Source organism: Podarcis tiliguerta (assembly GCF_965153285.1).
Source record: "Podarcis tiliguerta genome assembly, chromosome: 10".
Classification (NCBI taxonomy): Eukaryota; Metazoa; Chordata; class Lepidosauria; order Squamata; family Lacertidae; genus Podarcis; species Podarcis tiliguerta.
The window spans coordinates 36,421,448-36,444,062 of record NC_139543.1 but is presented as its reverse complement, the minus strand read 5'-3'; the positions used below and the strand labels follow the sequence as shown (position 1 = coordinate 36,444,062).

Below are 22,615 nucleotides of genomic sequence, written 5' to 3'. Positions count from 1 at the left end.
TCCCCATCTTCAAAAGGTGGTGGGGAGGCCTAGGTAACTACCAACCAGTGAGGTTGACCTCGATACCAAGGAAGGTCCTAGAACAGATAATTCAACAGTCAGTCTGTGAGCATTTAGAAAAGGATGCTGTGATTACTAAGACCCAGCATGGGTTTTTCAAAATATGTCATGCCAAACCAATCTGATTTCTTTCTCATTTTTTGATGGTATTACAAACTTGGTGGATCAGGGAAATGTTGTGGACATAGTAGATCTTGATTTCAATAAGCCTTTTGACAAAGTCCCCCATGATATTCTTGTGAGGAAGCTGGTAAAATGTGAGTTGAACAAGGTAACTGTTAGGTGGATTTTTAGCTGGTTGACTGTCTGAACCCAAAGATTATTCATTAATGGTTCCTCATTATCCTGAAAAAAAAGTGACAAGTGGGGTGCCTCAGTGTTCTGTCCTGGGCATAGCTGTCAGTGTTTCCCTTTTTTAAAGGGAAATTCCCTTATTCCGAATAGGATTCCTCGCAAGGAAAGGGAAAAGTTGACGGCTATGGTCCTGGGTCCATTGTTGTTCAGGGTCTGTATAAATGACTTGGATGAAGGAATTGAGGGGATGCTCATCAAATTAGCACATTACACCAAATTGGGAGGGGTAGCTAATGCTGCAGAAGACAGAATCAGAATTTAAAATGATCTTAACAGATTGGAGAACTGGGCGCAAGCTAACCAAATGAACTTCAATAGGGACAAATGTAAGGTTCTGCATTTAGGCAGGAAGAACCAGATGCATAAATCTAGGATGGGGGACACCTGAGAAAAGGATCTAGGGGTCTTGGTGGACCACTTAGTGGTCAACAGTGTGATGCAGCAGCAAAAAAAGCTAATGCTATTCTAAACTGCATCAGAAGTATAGTGTCCAGATCAAGGGAAGTAATAGTACCACTCTATTCTGCCTTGGTCAGACCACACTTGGAATACGGTGTCCAAGCACCATAGTTTAAGAAGGATGTTGACAAGCTGAAACGTGTGCAATCAAGATGATCAAGAGTCTAGAAACTAAGCCTTAAGAGGAGCACTTGAAGGAGCTAGGTATGTTTAGCCTGGAAGAGAGGAGACTGAGAGGAGATATGATAGCCATCTTCAAATATATTAAGGGCTATCACATGGAGGAGGAAGCATACTTGTCTTCTCCTAGTCTGGTGGGTAGGACTCGAACCCATGGCTTCAAGTTGCAAGAAAGCAGATTCCAACTAAACATTCGAAAAAACTTTCTGACAGTAAGAGCTGTTCAGCAGTGGAACAGGCTCCCACAAAAAGTGGTGGACTCTTCTTCCTTGGAGGTTTTTAAGCAGAAGTTGGGTGGCCATCTGTCATGGATGCTTTAGCTGAGATTCCTGAATTGCAGGGGGCTGGATGACCCTTGGGGTCCCTTCCAACTCAGAGATTCTATGATTCTATGAAATGAAATGCCTACTTTCATAGCTCCTTGTGGATTTTCATCCTGAGAGTCTCTTTGGGAATGCAATTAAAGGCACCACTGAGCAGCAGCAGCAGCACATATTTTCACAGGCAACTTATTTTGCTGTTACAGTTATTGTTCAGCTAGCCACGGGCCCAGCTTAAACCCTGCTAGCTCAGGATGTGGCTGAAAGTAGCCTCCTCCAGAGGCGTTGTTTATAAATTACTTTGGTCCACTTGACAAGGTCAAATCCATTCTCTTAATGATGAATCTCATCTGCTCTGGCGCAGAAAGAAATGTTTTCTTTCACTTCGACGTGTTGTAAGAGCTCATTCATCTCTGTATGTCCTATAAGAGAATCCCGCTACATCAGAGGGAAAAGGAGCAAGCAGAGTGCAACCGATGGCCAGGAAGATATATGGGATTCACTTTCCTGGGACAGACAGTCGAGTGGTAACAAGTGATAGAAAACAGCTCTATATTTCAGCGGGATGTGTGTTCACTCCCTGGGGATTTAAACCCCGCTGTGCGCCATCTGCATTGAACGGATCCGAACTGCTTTGTAGCTGTAGATTTTTATTTCACTTTTATTTTATTTTATTGTTTCCGTGATCTCTATTTATTTGAGTGGAGGCCCAATTGCCACCCTTGAAAAGTTCTGCCTGTAGAAACTGTTGCCAAAAGGAATTGGAAAGGGGGAAAGCTAACGCAGAAGCCCGAGCCAGTGTTGTTTTAAACATTTAGCAGTATAAATAGGAAGTGTCGATAAACGTGGGGATTTTAAGTAGCTCTCTGTCTATCTCTGCTCCATCGTTTGCCTAAAGTCCAGGCGAGAATTAAGTCAATTAATGGATTTAATGGTTCAGGTCAGCTTCTAGTCCAAGAACAGAGGGAATATGCTGGAAACGGTAAAGGAAACGGGAGTCAATATTATTTCCTAGAGCTGGCCCTCCTTAAAAGCTTAGGCAAATCCCTTGTCCAAGCCACACTGTAAATCCATGTTGGTGGATCTTACCAGCTACGACTGGGAACAAGACTGGGAACTGCTGCAAGTAATTAGCTTGGAGGAGGGGGACAGCTAATTAAATAAGCCATTGAATTTTATTGTCGAAACTGTATGAGGAGAAAGAAGGGGTGTAGTCTTAAATATATAAACAAATAGTGAGTTTCAGAAACAATAGAGAGAACTATTTTAGCACAACACCTCTTGTATGTGTGTATGTGTTTGCCAAGCTAAAACAGTCTCATTTAGAAAAAAACAAAACACATTATTTATGTAAAGCAACACAACATTCTGAAACAGTTGATAGTTATGGAAAGGCTGAGTATCGTAGAACCATAGAATTGTAGAGATGAAAGGTACTGCAAGGGTCATCTAGCTCAATCTCCTCAATGCAGGAATCACAGCTAAAGAATCCCTGATTCCGACACACCTTTACATTTGCTTCCTAACTGGGATATGACAACAGGATCTCCTTCTTTTTTCTGGATCTCCCCCCTCCCCCACTCTTTTGTCCCCTCTACTTTTTTTTTTGCACAGTCTGAGCTTTGCTTGCTGCAGTCAGTGGGGCAGGAAGAGAGTGAGAGAAGACACTGTGTCCTCACCCTCAGGGTTTTCTGCAGGAATTGAAATTAAGGGGCCTTTGAGCTGAGGATAAAAGTGAGCTCAAGGGGTATAGCACCATGGAGGCAGGAACGAGAAATGCTTCACTTCATGATGTTAGAAGGGTTAACTTACACGTAATTTTAGCATTTTATTTTAACTAAACCAAGTTTTTTGTTTCTAATGTTTGGATTCTTTGCTATTTTTAATAACTATTTTAGATTGTGTGCTTTCGAGGTAGAAAAAAACACACAATCTCAATGTGCCGTGAATGTAGTCTGCAGTGTTGTGTGTACACAGCCTAGATTACAGTCTGATAATTCTTGTTAATTCCCATTCCTTTCAGTTGAAGGAATGACCTTTAAGAGCAAAGAAAACATGTTCCCAAACCTGTATAATCAATAGTTTATATTCCAATAAGTATTTTTGTTTTTGTTTGGTCTTTGTAGGTTGGTCTTTGTAGATTTCTTGCATTGGCCCAGATTGTTAAATCTGTTGCAACGGGCTTCCCTGCAACTCTCCTCTCCATAATGTTTATACCTCATAAAATGCTGGAATTGTTACTTGTAAGTATATTACTTACCCAGCTACCCAAACCAGCACCTCAAGCATATGCATTTCATTGGTTTATTTAAATTCTTATTAAAACTAGTGGGAAAATATCTCATTTATTCATTGATACCCTGTTTAGATTGTGAATTGCTCTGTAAATGCCTTGAGTTTCTGAGTTGAAGATAACAGCCATTTCCCATTATATCCATAATTTAACAGACAGTAATTGTAGCTGCTGAACCTCTGAGCAGACAGATACTAAAACATTAGCGTAATTGGTTACAGGACAAAACAATTCTTTCAATGAATTTTACAATGGCAACAACAAAAATAACATGGCTCATAGAATTAGGCTATATGTGCTGCTGCACTAGCTGACTGCCAATCCTCCAACTGAGAAATTCTTGGTAGCGCAGCAAAAATCTGAGCATGTGTCTCACAATTTTTACTATTTGTATACCTTCTGATATGCCTCCTTTAGCACTGTGCAAAAATTTGTCCTCCAATTTCTTGAGGTTTTCTGACACTGAGAGAGAGATTCTCATTTCCCTGTCTCATTCTGATGATACTTCAGCTTGTTTGTTTTTAATAATTTTAGCAGGTGCAGGGTTAGGGCAGGGGTCAGCAACCGAAGGCCCATGGGCCAAAAGCAGCCCACAGAGGTCGTTTGACAGCCCCCCAAGCCGCCCCAGAACCAAGCTGCCCGCCCACACACTGTCCTAAACCAGCGCAGCACAGCACAGGGACTCATTTCCACAGTGCTGAAAATTGCATCTGCGCACGCACAGAGGCCAAAAATCACAGGGGTGAGTGCAATCTGGCCCACAGAGGGATCTCCATGGGACCAAGCCAGCCCAGGCAAGATATACCTTGTGGACCCCAGTTTAGGGCTTACTTTCTCACTGTGATGTGGTTGAGGGTGGTGGATGTGCCTTTCTTTCCTGGAAATGTTTACCCAGCCCTCTGCAGCCTCCCCAGCTGCCTGTGCTGTCTGATCTGGAAAAGGAACCCTGGGAGGAGCTTTCACTTATTGCTTTCTACTAGCCTTTGACTGAATCCTGGGCAGCTGGGAAGGCTGAAGACTGCAGACCACTATAGAGATGAAAGAAAGGACACACATTCTAGCTTCTTTGCTGCGTCGAAAAGAAGGCAAGTACAGCAAAAGCCCTGCACCCCATTCATGAAAAGATCTATATTGGCTCCCAGTACATTTCCGAGCACAATTCAAAGTGTTGGTGTTGACCTTTAAAGCCCTACACAACTTCTGCCCTGAAGCATCTCCACCAGCTCCGAAGGCCGTCTGGCAGTTTCCTTACTTCAAGAAGTGAACTTACAGGGAACCAGGCAGAGGACCTTCTCAGCAGCTGTGCCCACCCTGTGGAATGTCCAGCAGATATCAAACAGATAAACAATTATGTGGCTTTCCATAGGCATCTGAAGGCAGCCCTGTATTGAAAAGCTTTTAATATTTGACGTTTTGTTGTGTTCTTTTATATTCTGTTGGAACACACCCAGAGTGGCTGGAACAACCCAGTCAAATGGATGGGGTACAATATTCATTCATTACCCGTGTTGATTGATCTGTCATCTATGGACTGGGGCAACTGAGTATTGCCTATTTACCTGTGGAAAATGATACTTCCCCAAACAAAAATGTATTTTACATTTAGCTTTAAACATTTACATGGATTCATTTTAGAAGAGAGGGCCCAGTCATAAAATAATTCTTGATGAAACTTTCCAGCAATGTTTCACAGCCATTTTCAGTAAAATAAGAGAGCACTTGCCTCACTCCCGTAAATTTCCTTCTCATTTCAAGATTATCTGATAGCACAGAAAATAGTGAAAGTCTTACGGAGAGAATGTACATGTACTTACTCCCTTCTTTGTATACTGTTTAACCTGTCTAGATAAGGAAAGGCTATAGTGGTTCTGGGATATGGGTAACAATTCTGTGCTGAAGAATAATCTACACGTGGATGCATCTGTTGTAAACTAAAAATAACATTAAATGAAAACCTAAATGTATGCCTGGATAAAAAGAGAGATGTTTTGGACCTGTGTTGAATGAGAGATTGAAGGGTTATACCAGGGATCTCCAAACTCTGCCCTCCAGATGTTTTGGGACTACCATTCCTAACCACTGGTCCTGTTAGCTAGAGATGATGGGAGTTGTAGTCCCAAAACATCTGGAGAGCCAAGTCTGGCTTATACTGTATTGAATAAGTAACAGAACCTAGGTCAATTGAGAGATTCCGGAAGTAAGAACAACCCTGGGCTTACAGTGCAGTCCAAAACAGCAGTAAACCCCACAGAGTTATGAGACTTGTTCCCAGGGAGGGATAAATAAATCATTGGTTTTTCAGGACAGGATTGGAAGCAACCGGTTGAAGTCACTGAAATAGAGATTAAACATGAGCCATGAGTAAAGCTTTGGTTAGGAACTAAGGCAAGTTCAATCGATATTGCAGCAATCTGTTGCCCTTGGATTGTCTCCCATGGAGGTTTTCAAGAAAAAAATTAAACTGTGAGCAAAAGGGGCTCCGGGAGGGAAAGGTGTGGAGTGTATGCATTTAGTCAAAATAACATCATTGCCCAGCGCACTGTAAACCTTAATATTTTCAGAGGAGAGAGAAGGGAAGTTATATCTCTTTCTGTACCTGATGGAAACAGATGTGCATTGTATGAGTAGGCTGCACTATATTCACAGTCATCTTCTAGCATATGGTAGACAAATGGTTAGGGCACTCTGCTTGGGGGAAGGCGGAGGTTTACTACAGCTGAGACCCTTTTCACATTTGCAATCTGTGTCCTGATAGGGAAGCAACCCGAAACACAACTACAGGGTGATGGCTTCACCTGGCAAATTGGGCAGGAGGCATACACCTGATTTCTCTGGAAATGTTCAGCCTTGAGAGAAGGGTGGCAGCAGTTTTCATTAAATTGCTGGAAGCAGACAGTGGTGTTTACATGACACGCAAATTGTGCCCTTATGCCACAAACCTACATGCAGTTGCATTCCAAGTGGCTACCATGCCACTTTGTGCAAGTCAGAATTGACCTCCTTTAAGACTGAAATAAGCTTCAGCATTGAGGACCACTGCTCACTAAGATGCTATTCATTTCACTGCATTGCCATAAGGATGAGTGAATCTATCTGTGTTGCTTTATCAATTTTCCAATCTTATATTCCGTTCACCTCTTTCCTGCAGGACTCGGAAATTATTATTTTTTAAAAAATGAAAATCCTCATTTAAAAAATGTCAGCATTTTAGGGTATATTTCTCTGAAATATGCACATTTTTTATGCAGCATTGCCTAATCTGCACATTTTTGCAAGCAATTTCCCTGAATACAATACATGTTGTTTTAAGCTTTTCACACACATGTATCAATATATGCAGTTTTGTACTCACAGTTTTGGTTGGAGAACTGTATTGCAGAATTTGGGAGGTTCAAAATTTGGGAGGTGAGCTGCATTTATTTGTGCATTGTTTCACAACATACTGAAATAAAATCAAACTAAATTTGAATTCCCCACCATTCTGTTAGCTGTGTTCCCCACCTCCTCCACCCTCTACTGTTGGAGGCAGTTTGTGTTTGGGTACCAGTTTCTGGAACCCCCAGGAAGGAAGAGTGGTGTTGTGCTTAGGTTCTCCTTGTGAGCTTCCTCTAGGCATCTGATTCACCACTGTGAGAACAAGATGTGGACTACATGGGCTACTGGCCTGATCAAGCAGGATCTTCTCATGTTCTTGCATGATCCCTAGCTGTGGCTTAGTTTGTCTGTCACTAGTGACCTGAACCAAAGCTGTGGTTCTAGTTTCACAGTGTCTTTAGACCATTGAAACTAATAGATCTAAGCAACAGAGGCAGCGCTTCACATGATGAATGGGGAACCAGATAACCCAAGTCAGTTTGGAGCCATTAGCCCAGGGTAGCTCAGTTATCCTTCATCACGCAGAGCACTGCTTCTAAAGACTCTCATTCATTGCAAGTCCAAAGCTGGGCGCATGACAAGTTTAATACGGCGTCTGTATCTCGTCACACCTCTCCTTCAAGAAGGTCGTGAATACCTGTTTGTCTAAGTGCATTGAGGGATGCCTGCAGTGTGTAATGGGAATAATTTCCACTGTAAATGCAGGGAGGAAAAGTTTAATTTAAGCACAGTCTTTCCAATTATGTGTAAATGGCAGGAAATCTGCTTCCATGCCCTCTTTGCTCCAGCTGAAATGACTTTATAGTGTGTGTTCTCAACATAAAGGTTTATTGGGCTGCAAACTGTCCACTGCTGCCGTCCGCTGGCGGGGATTGTGCTGTTCAATTCCAGCTTAAAATGCCTTGGTGCTGATGATGAACAACGCCAAAAACAGCACGGCGCGGAATTTCATGGGATGACCAGAGGAATTTCTGCTATTGCAATGTATGCGAAAATGGAAGCGGAAGCCACATCAAAAGGACTTGAGATTGCCAAGTGAAGCCTGAGCTACTTCCCTACTGATGAATCCCTAATAAAAATTATCTGGAAATTGACTTGGCGTGTACCACATGCTACACCTTGAACATGAGTATGGGGGAACTTTTTTCCAAAAGATTAAAAACACATTTTTCAATAAGAGAGTTTCACTGTCTTAAATTTATAACTCTAGTCTTTTCCTTTCCTCTTCCATGTCTTATAAGGAAGTCTGGAAAACTGCTGTATTTACACATACGAATACTAGTACTTTCTATTATCCTTGCATGTAGGTACAATAGCCCTCTTTAATGTACAAATTGATGGCTTTACAGCCATTCTCTCTTAATCATGGTTTCAAAACAACATCTTCCACATGACTCAGCCCACAAATTTTACATTAAAAAAACCAAAAACTAAAGCATTTTACAAGCTACTATTTTTCAGGCTCCTTTTCCTTTCTCTCCACCCCCTCCCATGTGCAAACATTCCCAGTTTTCCAAAGTAACTGTGGACATGTTTTGGGGAGAAGTGAGGTGCAATTAGTAAATGGTTTGCAAAGGCATATCAATGTTGAGTTTACGGTTGCAAGCAGCGACAAAGACTCTCGCCTTATAAGCAAACAATGCTTTATAAAAATCCATTTGCAATAGTTTTGTTGTTGTTTTTTAAGCCATTCTCACTTACCGGGTTGTCTTTAAAAATGGAAAGAGCTCCAAGCCTGAAGTTAGGGAGGCTGGTGAAGGATTGCTAAATCCATAGTCCCCTGGGTGGATGGCAGACATTTATGGATTGCCAGGCTTATAAAGGTAGAGTGACCATTTGAAATTCAGCAGGTACTAGTGTGCAGGTGGGGGCCACACACCAGAACAACTTGGAAATGATACAAGTTCTTACTGAAAAAACACAGAACTCATGTCTCTCTCTTTTTAGCCAATCTGAGGAGTCGGGGGGGGGGAATACCCCCCTGGCTCTGTCACATCCGTAAAGCAGTTTAACTCAACCCAAGCTCTAAAGTATACAGTGGTACCTCAGGTTAAGTACTTAATTCGTTTCGGAGGTCTGTACTTAACCTGAAACTGTTCTTAACCTGAAGCACCACTTTAGCTAATGGGGCCTCCTGCTGCCGCCGCACGATTTCTCTTCTCATCCTGAAGCAAAGTTCTTAACCTGAGGTAATATTTCTGGGTTAGCAGAGTCTGTAACCTGAAGCATATGTAACCTGAAGCGTATGTAACCTGAGGTACCACTGTACTCTCTAAAAGTACACATGGCAAAAGGAGAAGAAGGGTGTTTTTTCCCACCTCCATTGCCCTGCCCAGGGCTGGTCCAATACATTTTAGCACCTGAGGCAGACTCCAAAATGTTGCCTCCCTTCCAGCCATGGAAGAAAGGGTGAGGGAAAATCTACATCAGGAACAAGGGAAAGAAAGATTGACATCAGGATCAGCTACCCCTGTGGATCCAGCCACTTTGCCTCATGGGTGGGCTAGCCCTGTGGGTAACAGTGGACTGTGGGAGATGTAGTTCTCCCAAGGTTTCATGGACTAGCTAGACACAGAGGAGTGGTGGGAGGCACTAGCTGGAGAACCCCCAAAGGAAACCCCAGCGGAGGAAGGCACGGAGCCAGTGGACTGGTTGTGGGACTGCAATGAGCGGTCAGAGGGAGCAGACTGGGAAGAAGATGTGTTGAAGCTGAAGAGGTCACAGGGTTTAGTGAGCAGGGAGAAGCTGTAGCAGAGAGCAGTCAGGGGCAGGAATGGAGATTGGAGAGGAGGGTGCCAAGAGAAAGAGATCCGGCAGGCTGCTGAGGAAGCCAGGGAGTCTTCCCCTCCTGTATGGCCAGCTCCTCACCCTCCTGGTCTCCCAGAAGATGAAGAGGAATGAATAGGGTGGAAGAAATGGAGACAAGATGTAGGAGCCTCAGGCTGCTGGAGAGAAGACTTAGGAAACTGTGGGAAAGCAAGGAACTGCCTCAAAGGGGCAAGATCTACTGGTAAGAGTGGCCATGCTCACTCAGGCTGAGCTGGTCTTTGTTTCTTTGAATGAAGGGTTAACTTCCCTGACATCTCATGAGTTATTACTCACCTGACCCCGACCCCCGTCCTGACCCAAGGGCTGCTATGATTTTTAACAAATCTGAACAGGAAAATGATTCTGAGATTTCAAAGCTCAGCTGAGGTGAGCTTTTACCATCAGCAGAGGGCAAACCGTGTATACCACCTTGAAGTTATTGGAGAAAGAGCAGGATATAAATGCAATAAAATAAAATAACAAATCTGTGGGCCTTGTTTGTGGTGGTGCTGTGTCCTGGTAGATTGTGAATGTTTGGTGTTATTGTTTTCATTCAGGGCACTTCCAGGAGGGGGCCTAGTTTGCAAATGGATCCTTGAGATACCACAAACAGGTGACTGACAACAAAGGATGTTTATTTATTTATTTTTAATGTCGGAATGCCTTTCACACTGAGGGCCCCTCCAGACATCCTTTTTTACTATACAGTCATACCTCAGAAGTCAAACAAAATCCGTTCCAGAAGTCTGTTCGACTTCCGAAACGTTTGACTTCCAAAGCACGGCTTCTGATTGGCTGCAGGAAGCTCTTACAGCCAATCGGAAGCTGCTGAAGCCCCATCGGACATTCGGCTTCCAAAAGAACATTTGAAAACTGGAACAATCGCTTCCAATTTTCACGGGAGCTGGAACGTTCGACCCCCAAGCAGTTTGGGAGCCGAGGTACAACTGTACATTTATGATGATGGGTTCATGGTAGTTTTGGAGCAGTTACACCTGGTCCTGCCTTCAATTCTGTTGATGCCTGAAAAAGTTTTGAGGTGGACATAATGTTTCATTTCCAACAAGTGCATGTCTCATAACTTCCTGCTGAAATCCTGTAGCTTTTCATACCACAAATGTTCCAAATTTGGGGAGGGGGGTGCCCCACTTTTATTGTACAAGACTGCCCTTCCAAATGACAACAATGTGATGGCACTGCGGAAGCATCACAAAACAACTAATAAAGTGCAAGGATGGATTGATGGCCCAGTATAAATCCACTACCAGTTATGCCCCTGAAAGTTGCAAAATATACCATATGAAACAAGAGAAAACATAGCAGTCTAGAGGGATCCTAAACAGTAAGAGAAACACCCATTGGATCCAGGTGGTAGTTTTATTGCACATGAACTTCTCTCACTTCCTGTCTCAAGTTTGGGGTTGTGAGGAAAATGCCAGCAGGAGCAGGCCTGACTGAATGTTGTCCGACTCAGTCTCAGTCTCAAGCCTTCCTTTATTTCAATTAAGTTTGAGTTTGCCTTTATGAACTTGGGAGCGTGAGTGCTTCTTTCAAAGAGACTAACATTTCGTTCATCCAAAGGAGCTTGGAATGTGGCAGGGGAAAGGGAGGAGAAATAAATCAAAGCAGATAGCAATTTGCCAGATGTAAAGTATTTTTCTTCATTCCTCCTCCCCACCTCCCTTCATCACCAACACACACATACTCTCTTTTTCTTTTTCTTTTTTTTACTATCAGAAATTTCAGAATGTTTGCTGACATTTTAATTCTTCCTTCATCTTTCAGAGGCACTGACATGTCATCCAGAAACAGAAGTTTCTCTCTCTCTTTTGCTCTCCATCTCTCTCTCTCCTGCTGAAAAAAATCAGTGGGAGTTTTCCTTTGAGTCCTTGCAGCGATCACTGAAACTCAAAACACACACACCAATGTGAACTGCTGTCAGTTTAAAATTGTAACTCGGTTTTAACTGCAGCAGATAGGCTTCAGACTTCCCCAAACATTTTCCAGCTCAGCTCAGGTTGAAATTGGCTGAATCCTCCACCTTTGCCTTGGGGCACAGACTAAGGTTGCACAATCCTTTTACCTACTTTTCTGAGACATAAACAGGATTGAATATAGCGGGACATCATTCTGGATAGACATGTATAGGTTTCACTCGAAGAAATATGCCCAATAGTTAAGGACAACTTCATAGAGGTATCTTTAATACTGGTGAAGGTACAAAGCAAATAAGAAAGGTATCATTCCTTAATAAATTATGGGTTGAATTCTGAGATCCCATGGGATTCACAGAACACTCCTGCTCATGGATGAAAGGAAAGGTGATTTTTCTGGCGTCTATCTATCCCTGGCGCCCGCTATATACCCCAAAAGTGGTTGGACTCCCTACACAGCTTGCTAAAATGTTTCCCTTGCAGCACTGTCATAACAAATGCATTTTCTGTGGGAATGTTCAGGGATGCAGGAGAGGATATATTGTCTGATTATATCCTTACCCAACTTGTGTTAACAAGTTCCACAATTTCAGCAGAGTAACATTCCCTTTATTTTAAACTTTGCAACAGATGTGTTTGCTCGGGCTCGCTAAAGCCTCTATAATAACTGTTCTGGTATTTTCCCCTTATTCCCTCATAAAATATAAGAGATGACACAGTCTTTTACAAAAGTATAAAAGGAGTTTACTCACATTCTGTTCACAATCAGATCCCAGAAGGCGGACTTAGCTTAATGAAGTAACATACACTTGGAATCTATCTCAAAAGAAGACAGTCCCTTTGTCCTCTCTTGGCTGGAAGCCAAGAGGGCATCTTTGGCTCAGTAGATGTTGTTTCTTCAATGCATGTGGTGAAAGAGAGAGAGATGGCTGCCCTGCCCTGTGCTTTTGTCATTACCTGCACAGGTGAGGCCACACCCACCTCTAGTCACATGCAGAGGAAGTCTGTCCCAGCCCAGAAGGAAACAGGAAATTTACCTGCTGGCTGGACAAACATTCCTCCCTATGTGTAAACATGTTTACTCTAGGAATGTTCTACTTGCCTGCTCTTGTGTTTCACATCCTACATTTTCCACCAAAGACTTCCTGCTATTCTGTGAATAAGGAATTCTGCATTGACACAGCATTGACACCAAGCAACGCATAGCAGATGTGCTTCTTTAATAGGTTTTTATTCTTTTTTGCAGGATTTACAATCATATTTCATCAACCAGTACAGTACAACATATTTGGCTATTTTTTAAGAGGGCTTCTGGAGACTGGCACATGGTGGTTCTATTTTGAGTCCTCCTACATGTTTATGCTTAAAAATGTGATTGTTAAATAGCATATCAGGCATCTGGCTTAAGCGGGCTCCTTTCTATCTCCTGTTCGGTAGCAATTCTTCACACAGCAGCTTATGATTGGGTCCTTTAAATATGGGAAATAAGAAACGATGGTGGGTGGGTGTTTTTCTTCTTCTTCCTTTTGCCTGAACTCTGAAAAAGAAGGGCATTCTCTTACATTACATGGCCCAGGAGATGTTAGCAGTATGTTCTTTGGCTTTCATTCGTAGAACTGCAATACTGGAAGACCTCCGTTCAAATTCCGGCTTGGTTTCAAATGCATGTCCATTGGTGGTTCCAGAAAGTAAAGAGTCAGTGAAGAAATTGTTGAGGGGAACATGGCTGAATTGGCTCTGGTGGTTTGAAAAACCCGAGTACCCAGAATCTGTCCGAGGCGAATGAGAGTAAGGGGTCATACAAGAGGAGGTCTCCCGTGGAAGCATGCAGGAAGTCACCACCGAACCGCTCGCTGCATTTCCTGCCCACAAATTATTCTGAATCTGGAACATATGAAACAAAGAAGATTAAATGTGCACAATCGCCTCCACCCCCCTCCTTAACATAGCTTTCATTTGGTCCATTTTCGGGCAATCGGGTGACACATCTGCCGTTCACGGAACTGTAGAGCATTTATTTCTGTGGAAATGACAAACCTGGTGCCAACAGGGGTCCAAAGGTTTGCTTGTTTAGGAGCACCTTGCACAGCCTGTACAAAAATGTTCAAAATCAAAACAGGATAGGTTTCCAGGGAAAGGATTTTTGCGGTTGTAATCACAAGACTGTGTGACAACCAACTTTTCACCTGGCTCCAGTGAGAGCAATGTGTCCATGGAAGCTGATTTATGGGCATCAGATTGTCTTCTAGGAATAAGCCCTGTGTGCTCAAAAGTCAGCTGAATTAGAGGACCCCTGCATCCAACATCCCAAACTGTTCCTGCAGTTCCCTTTCAGTTCCAAACGTACAGGGAGTTGAAGTTCATTGTGCATCTTTCAGTGTGAAAGAGATGCATAATTCTGCCCTTTGCACCTAAAAGAGCCATCAAGAGCCATCTAGCTGAGCATCTTGTTTTTTCAAATAGTCTCCAACAGATCCTCTGGACTTTTGCATCAGGGCATCAGTCCCAGCATCTGATATTCAGAGGTTCATGGGGGTACTATAGACAGCAACCAGTAAGATGTAGGCTCCATGAATTTCCTTAATTTTTAAAGCTGCCTAACCTAGTGACCATCAACACATCTTGTGGTGGTGAGTTCCACAAGCTACTTATGCACAGTGCGAAGAAGTACCTCCTTCTGTCTGTCCTGAACCTGCTGCCAGTCAACTTCTTTGGGTGACTCCGAGTTCTAGAATTATGAGAGAGAAAAAGTTCCGTCTGTGCTCTCCTCCCCATTTGTCATTTTATAAACCTCTATCACGTCAAATTGGGAGACAAAGATGTCAGTCCTGCACCTTCTGCCAGTCATCTTTATTGACTAAATTGAGCATGACACAGTAAGCATGCAGAGATGTCACAAGAATTACTCGTGTATCCTCTCTGCTGCTGCTGCTTTTTGACAATGCAGAACAAAAATAAAACAATTTTGCAATGTTGCTCTCGAGCATGATATTGATGCTCCTGAGTTAGAGGGCTTTCCTCATCCAATTGAACTAGTGCTGTGATTCTGTTTAGACTTAATGCTCTGCTTCCTGGAATGCCAGTCACTCCTACGGACACAGCTCCTCGGGAACCAATCCATCCCCTTCCCCTCCATACCAAAATTCAAGTTTCACATTTCCATCCTGCCTTGCACCGGCCACGTACCACTCCTGTTAAAGGTAAAGGTAAAGGGACCCCTGACCATTAGGTCCAGTCGTGGCCGACTCTGGGGTTGCAACGCTCATCTCGCTTTATTGGCCGAGGGAGCCGGTGTACAGCTTCCGGGTCATGTGGCCAGCATGACTAAGCCACTTCTGGCAAACCAGAGCAGCACACGGAAACGCCGTTTACCTTCCCGCCGAAGCAGTACCTATTTATCTACTTGCTCTGGTATGCTTTCAAACTGCTAGGTCAGCAGGAGCAGGGACCGAGCAATGGGAGCTCACCCCGTCGTGGGGATTCGAACCACCGACCTTCTGATCGGCAAGCCCTAGGCTCTGTGGTTTAACCCACAGTGCCACCCGCATCCCTTGCCACTCCTGTTACTATTGCTTAACAATGTTTCTATCTGACCTTTCCCCAAATGAACAAAAGATGCTTGAATTCCCACTACCCACCCTGCTTTATCTCACAACAACCTTATAAAGTAGGCTAGACTGAGAGATAGTAACTGACCCAAGATGACCCCCATGGACTTCAGGGCTGGGTGAGGGTTTGAACTTGTTGTTCTATAAATAAAATTAGGCTGATGAGAATGTGCGTGCATGCATGTGCACCACATTCACGTATACCCCCCAAACTGAAAACACCATGAGCTGTAATTTTGTGGGAATTATGAAACCAATGCGGAGGATTTCTGCTTTATCGCATAAAGAAAGCAAGTGTAAAGTGAAATATATTCTGAGAGTCCATGGGAATTTTACTTCATCAATCTGATTTGCTTTTAATAGAAAGTAAAAGGAAAAATTTAAGAGCCCTTCCTCATTATTATTTTTTAAAGGATATATGAAAGAGAAATAGTGTGTGCTTTACTGCTGTGTCAAATCTTCTCCAAGTTAAATTTTTGCTTTATGAGGAGCTAAATGCCTTCTACCATTTTTTTTTCCTGATGGATGTTTGCAACTGTTCTTACCCCTTATTTTCCTAGTGAGTGTGCCTATGAAAGGGGCCTCATTCCTTAGCTCAAAAAGTTAGGTATGTGTGCAGCTGCAACCTTATATTCTGATCTCTGCGTGGAGGTGCAAGCTGTAAAAGTCCAAGCAGAGCTGCGAAAGGACAGCTTATCTCTCTGATCTGGCCTCAGACCCAGGCCTGGCCCAAAGAGTGAATGGGGACGGAGGGGTGGGAGGAATGCCAAGTCATTTTGTCTAAAAGCAAAACAACACAGATTCATTACAGTTGTGGCAGGACAAAGATGCTCTCAAGCCTTTGTTTTTGCAGATTGTCTGGGGTGGGGGGGAACAAAATTCCAAGGCAGGGTCACCTTACAGCAGTTCTCAACCTGTGGTTCCCCAGATGTTGTTGGACTACGACTCCCATCATCCCTGAGCTCTGGCCTTGCTAGCTAGGGGTGATGGGAGTTGTAGTTCAACAACATCTGGGGACCCACAGGTTGAGAAAGGCTGCCCTCCTAGTCTCCCACACAGAGGAGGAGTGCCCCCCTACAACATATTTAGCTAAAGGTGAGATGGCCTCTGCAAACATACCACCACTGCCCATGGGGCTTTGGGGGAATTAGGGCAGTGTGACCAGCTCCACCACACTGAACTGAACTGAGGGGTCTCTGTAGGGCATTGCAACTATGACATAGTGAATTAAGCAGAACGGAAGGCAAGAGCCACAGAGCACCGCTGGAATTTGAAAGACCAAAATCTGACTCTTCTGGCATGATTGGGATTCCAAAGCACAGGTGCAGAGCCTACAAATCCTGTTTCAGAAAGCTTTTGACTTTGGATATTTGCAGTCTCATAGGAACAGCCCACAGGCCCATCTAGCATTATTTAACCTGGTATTTTTTTTTTTCCATCCTGACCAGCAGTGGCTCTAAGGATTTCAGACTGGGGTGGGGACAACAACATTCCCAGCTCTGCCTGGTGATGTCAGTCAGTGTAGACAACACTGAACAAATTGGACCATTGGCCCAACGTGGTGTGAAAGCAGCTTTTCTAGATTCATATGACGCGATTCCTCCAGCAATGTTACATCCCAAGTTTTTGTCAAGTGGGATACTTGGAGTGCCAAGGAACAATGGGAAGATGCTGGAAGCATGTGAAGGGAGGATTAAAAGGAAAGAAAATGGATCAGTGGACCAAATTATTTTCACGCCGAAGTAAAAGGGGACTAAATCCTTAAAGGGCCAAAAGTTCCTGTAGCAACGCGTGCTTTAAGTTCAGCCAGGCAAATGTTTTCCCATGTTTCATCATCTGCCTATCCCTTTAATTTGTCTTGAAATGCTAGAATTTAACCACAAAAGTCATGTCAAGCAAATAAAACTGAAAATTTATAAAGTTGGCAAGTAGGTTGTTTAGCTTTTCTTTACTTGAGGGATATGCAATCATAAATAATGATAACAAAAGGGTATCCAGCAGAACTCTTGTTGCTTGGTTTGCGAGCGTGATATAACTTTAAAAGTTGTGATCCTGTCTGTTTCACAGCACTACTTAAAAGCCTAATTCTCTGTTCCTCAAATTAGCAATTTTTTATTTTAAGTGGATAGGTAAAGATTTGCAGCAGGTTGACTGTTTAACAAGATATATGCTGTTAAGTTTCACTAAATAAATTCCTAAGTGTAAAATATATATTGGAATTTTAAAAATAAATACAGCCCTGTTTTACAATACGTAGAAAACATCAGTGCTTCTCCTGGAATGTAGGGCAGAAAGGAGACAGTACTTGAATTTAAAGAAAATATTTTTCCTGTGATCTGTGTAGTATATAAAAGGCAATTCAAGGCGATTCTGAATAAGCCTATACATAGATCTCATCTCTGGTTTCTGTTAACATCACAAACATCTTGAGTTTTGCTCTTGTGGTTACTGTGAAATCACTAAAGAGCCCTTCAATATTTTCCCTTACTATAGTACATGTGTGTGAGTGGCAGTGGGGATGGGGGTGGGGTGGAAGCGCTGTAAAATTGAATCAAATTAGCAAACACATTAATCAACTACAATTTTAGTTGATTAATAGACAGAGGTAACTTTAATCTGTGAGGGCACATATTAATTTGTGAAGCTGTTTTGGCTCCTATCTGTTATGATAACAGGAATGAAACAGAAAATATTAAAGATTTTTTTTTCTTTTGACAAGGCGGTCATTTTTCTTATTAGCTAGTAAATTATCACCTCCTTCAGTATTTCAGATGGCCACCTACGTTGTGGTAACTTGCACATTTACTTAGATGCATTTGATCAGAGCAATCTTATACATGCCAACCCAGAAGCAAGTCCCATTGAATTCAGCTGGGCTTACTCCAGGTAAGTGGATATAAGGATCACAGCCTTATACGGTTAAATCAACTACAATTTCTTTAGCGCTAATTGATATATTTGCTAGCGGACAATATAAATAGGCAAAGACTAGCAAACTTATACTAGTTAGACGTCTGAATTTGGCCTGTCAGGTGCAGAGATCTGTTATCTCCAGCCCTTGGAATGAATTAGTTCAGCTGAACAAAGTTGACTTCCAACGGCTTGCAGCAAAAAGCACAAGTACAGGAACAAAGCTTTTAACAGCTGTCTGACTGACAGAAATTAAACAGGATAAGTCTTTTCTAGTATGAAAATACAATTATGGGGAAAGCTTCATTTGTTGCCATTCTGTCGGTCAAACTTCTTTTTACTTGTATTTGGTTTAGATTTACTTTTGAACCCTGAACTTCAGCACATTGCTTTGTAACATTCAGAATGCAGGGGGGGAGGGCGATACTAATTTTTTATGAACTGTAAAAAGTTATAAATTTGGATGGACATGAACTATTTCTTTTGTAAAAGCATGGGCCTTTTAAAAACAAACTTTCCAAGCCATGGTTATCTCTGATCTAAGCACTAATGATCTCTTAGCTGCAGTCTAAGCACTAAGCTGCAGGGAGTAAGCAGGGACGCGGTGGCACTGTGGGTTAAAGCCTCAGCACCTAGGACTTGCCGATCGAAAGGTCGGCGGTTCGAATCCCCGCGGTGGGGTGCGCTCCTGTCGTTCGGTCCCAGCGCCTGCCAACCTAGCAGTTCAAAAGCACTCCCGGGTGCAAGTAGATAAATAGGGACCGCTTACCAGCGGGAAGGTAAACGGCGTTCCGTGTGCTGCGCTGGCTCGCCAGATGCAGCTTGTCACGCTGGCCACGTGACCCGGAAGTGTCTGCGGACAGCGCTGGCTCCCAGCCTATCGAATGAGTTGAGCGCACAACCCTAGAGTCTGGCAAGACTGGCCCGTACGGGCAGGGGTACCTTTACCTTTTTAAGCACTAAGCACCACAGTACTAAGATCAGACATCTTATTTTCAGAGTTTATTTTCTCTCTTTGCACTGTGGTACCTAGCATTTTCCTATGCAGGTAACATTTTCCATATCTCTTACCTTACCACTGTAGGAACCCAGGAAAAAACCTTCTGCCTATTCCTCAAAAGCCAGCAGGCACAAAAAGCCTTTCTCTGCTCTTTAAAAAGCTTATCTCTAGTCCAATTTAGCTGCTACTCTTTTAACATCAAAGAGGCTTATCTCCATTCTTAGCACTGCAGATTTAACAGTATTGTTCAGCTATGGCCCTTTAAAAATGTCGCTGATACAATAACCACTTTTTGTTGTTACCACTGCAGACACTCAACCCCGGCTATGTACACACTACACATTTAAAGCACATTTCCTTCCCCAAAGAAACCTTGAAACTGTAGTTCCCAAAGGGTGTGTGAAACATAGCTCTGTGATGGGTAGACTACAGTTCCCAGGATTCGGGGAAGGGGGTTAATGTGCTTTAAATGTATGATGTGCACACAGTCCTGATCTGCCCTTGAACGGTGCAGTGCTTTCAGTTTCTCCTCTTTTAAATAGTTAGCATTCTTTGCCTTTTTTCTTGAAGTGCCTTAAACATGGATGGACAGCTCTTTCAAGCAGAGTATAACTATGATATGTGCAAAATGCATTCCAAAGCAGACACTTAACCCCCAATGGTATTCTGACTGCCAGCTTCTCCTGCTTATGTCACTTTTACTGCAGCCTCCTGAAAATGTTGACGGTGATACGACTATGGCGATTTTGAAGATGTTGAACATCCCTTCGCTCTGAAGAATTTAGCAATGCAGGATAGCTGGAGTTGCAATCAGGGCATCAATCAACCAGGGGAAACTGAAACAGGGACCCATAACCAATTGAGAGATGATCAGAAAATCTGTATAAATGAAGGCATATCCACTCCAGTTCTTAGCATGGTAGGTTGCTTCTTTGTTGTTGTTGTTCTGGGTTTTTCTTCCCAATGCCTAATTGCTAAATATAAATCAGATCCTAGTTCTCTCTGCTTCTCCCAGGCTGCTTCAACTGGAGGAGGGAGAGACCCCGTCAAGAAAGGGGTTGGGGGGAGAGAACGCAGGAGGAGCATAGGGTGAGGCTGCAGTTGCTCAGTGGTGAGGGGAAAACATTCTGCATATCTTATTTTAAAGAATTCTCTAATGTGGATTCACTATTGGAACTTAGGATGGTTGCATATTGCTGTACCTCAGTGTTTTCTTATCTGTGAATTAGGAGCAACATGGTCAAAGTTGTTTAAATACGATGTATTTTTAGTTTGTTTGTTCAAAATGTTAACTACCCTCCAGTTATTCTGCACATGAGTGTGCTATATGTATTTGCTTTGCCAGACTGCTTTTGCCACCAAAGCCATCGGCTGCCATGCCTTTCTACTTCCTTCTTTCTGCTTGCCGAACATCAGAATCTGTATTCTGTTGGCTCTGCCACTGTTTACAAGGCTGTGCCCCTGAGCACCTGGACTCTGCCCCACTCATCCAAAGGAGTCTCTGAAGTTAGAGGTTAGATGTATGACCCTTTCCCATGTATCCATGTTATGCTGTATCTCCTGAAAGGTCCTTTCAGTATGACACAGGCTGAGGATTCTGCCATTCTTCTGACCAGGAATCAGGACCAGTCAAGGCTTGATGTTAAACGCACACATTTAATGTACACATTTCTTTTTTTAAAAAAATGCAAATAGCATCTGCTGTTGGAGGGGAAGGACTAATAATGAGCAGGATCACAGCAGGAATGGGGGGGGGGGGAATTAAACCCTTTCCTCCCCTGAGGCTTTTCTGAAGAAAATCCCCCCTGCATTAGGGGGGAAATCCCTGATAGGAAGCAATAGGGGGGGTGGAGGAGTTGGTAGGGTCTTAAGAGCTACAACGGGGGTGGGGAAACTTTTCTGGCTGATGAGCCACATGTTCATCTCCCTACCACCACCTGTCAAACACCTGATGTCACTATGATATCAGACCGCACTGGGATTTGATGCCCAGGTTGTCAGGACTTCAAAACACAGCACAGTGCTGTATGAAAGCCCTGTTGCAAAGAGCCCTATATTGCTCTTTGAACCTCTGAAACCCATCATGTATAATGTCAGATGTATAGCAAGTGGTTGTGACTTGCCCAAAATGGTTTCATGGGCCAAATAGAGATGCCTAGGAGGTCATATTTCTCACACAAACAGGAGGTTCCCCACCCCTGAGCAACAAGTTAGACCAGTGGTCTGACTGTGTATAGATAGATGCTCAGTGTATAAACAAGTCTCCTAACAAAATTTGCAAAGGGGCTTAATGATGCAAAGGCACATTATACAGTACATACTTGGAAGTTAAAATGACAGTAGTAGCCTTTGTGTCTTGCAGAGTCAAGTGTTATGCAATATGAGTAGTCTTTGGGGACTGGTGCTGTGCAAAATATTCACTGTATGACCCTACCCAGACTAAAGGGCTGTGGTCAGCACAAATCAGAATGGTTGGTTCCAAGAAGGATGGGGCGCCTCTGTGGTTATTTGTCAGCTTTGTGCAGAACAAAAACATATTTTAGTCAAATGCCATGTGGTGTGTAATATGCACCATATGGAGTATTTAATTTGAGCATGTAACTCTGATTATTGCTAATGGAAGTCCCCCATGTGCGCTCTGGTCATAAAGGGCCCCTATGTGGAATTAAGATGCAAGGTTTAACAAATAGCACGTGCAGATTTATATAGTTCCTCACACCCTTGCTTTGTGAATCAGGAGCCCCCAAAGTTGCCCCACTGTTGGGAACTTAGCTATTGGCTAAATACATCAAATACAAGAAAATGCCTTCTACCAAGTCAGGCCATCTAGCTCAATATTGTTGACACTGATGGGAAGCTACTCTCTAGGGCTTCAGTCTGAAGCCTTTTCCTGCCATACCTGGAGACACCAAGAACTGATCCTCACTCCTTTTACTTCAAAGCATGTGCTCTTTTGCTGAGCTGCAGCCGTTCCTCCAATGCACATAAACTAGATGAGCATGTTCCCCAGTCCCTGATGACACAAAGCCAGCTATTCTGTTTTGTTTGCCCTTTTCAGGAGAGATGTCATCTTCTTGCTTTAGCCACTTTGAACAGGAGTGAGGAGTAAGAGCAGCAGCTCAACTTCTGCCTTCCTCCAGTCACTTGCTAATGCCCAATTCATCACAATGCCTTTGCCTCTGGGGTCAGTAGATGGTATCTCTCAGTGAGGGAGATTTGGCCCAGGTTCCTCCAACTGCTGACAACTACCTTTCTCAGTGCATTTTTCTTTAAGATCTACTTATCATTATTTTTTCCATCCAGCTTTTCCTCCA

At 43.2% G+C, this 22,615-nt stretch overlaps 1 protein-coding gene across 2 annotated transcripts in view; it reads right to left on the bottom strand.

The window, feature by feature from the left end:
* Window positions 1-13,006: 13,006 nt before the first annotated feature.
* Window positions 13,007-22,615, bottom strand: part of ALX1 (ALX homeobox 1) — a 30,957-nt gene continuing 21,348 nt past the window's right edge. Inside the window, exons 4-5 of one of the 2 annotated variants that reach the window (XM_083400994.1) lie at window positions 14,455-14,511; window positions 13,007-13,667 (exon numbers count right to left, since the gene is read on the bottom strand). In XM_083400994.1, coding sequence (XP_083257120.1) covers window positions 13,347-13,667; window positions 14,455-14,511 — 378 coding nt within the window. In that variant the 3' untranslated portion in view covers window positions 13,007-13,346. The remainder of the gene's footprint in view (window positions 13,668-14,454; window positions 14,512-22,615) is intronic. The other variant, XM_083400993.1, reaches the window with a different exon arrangement.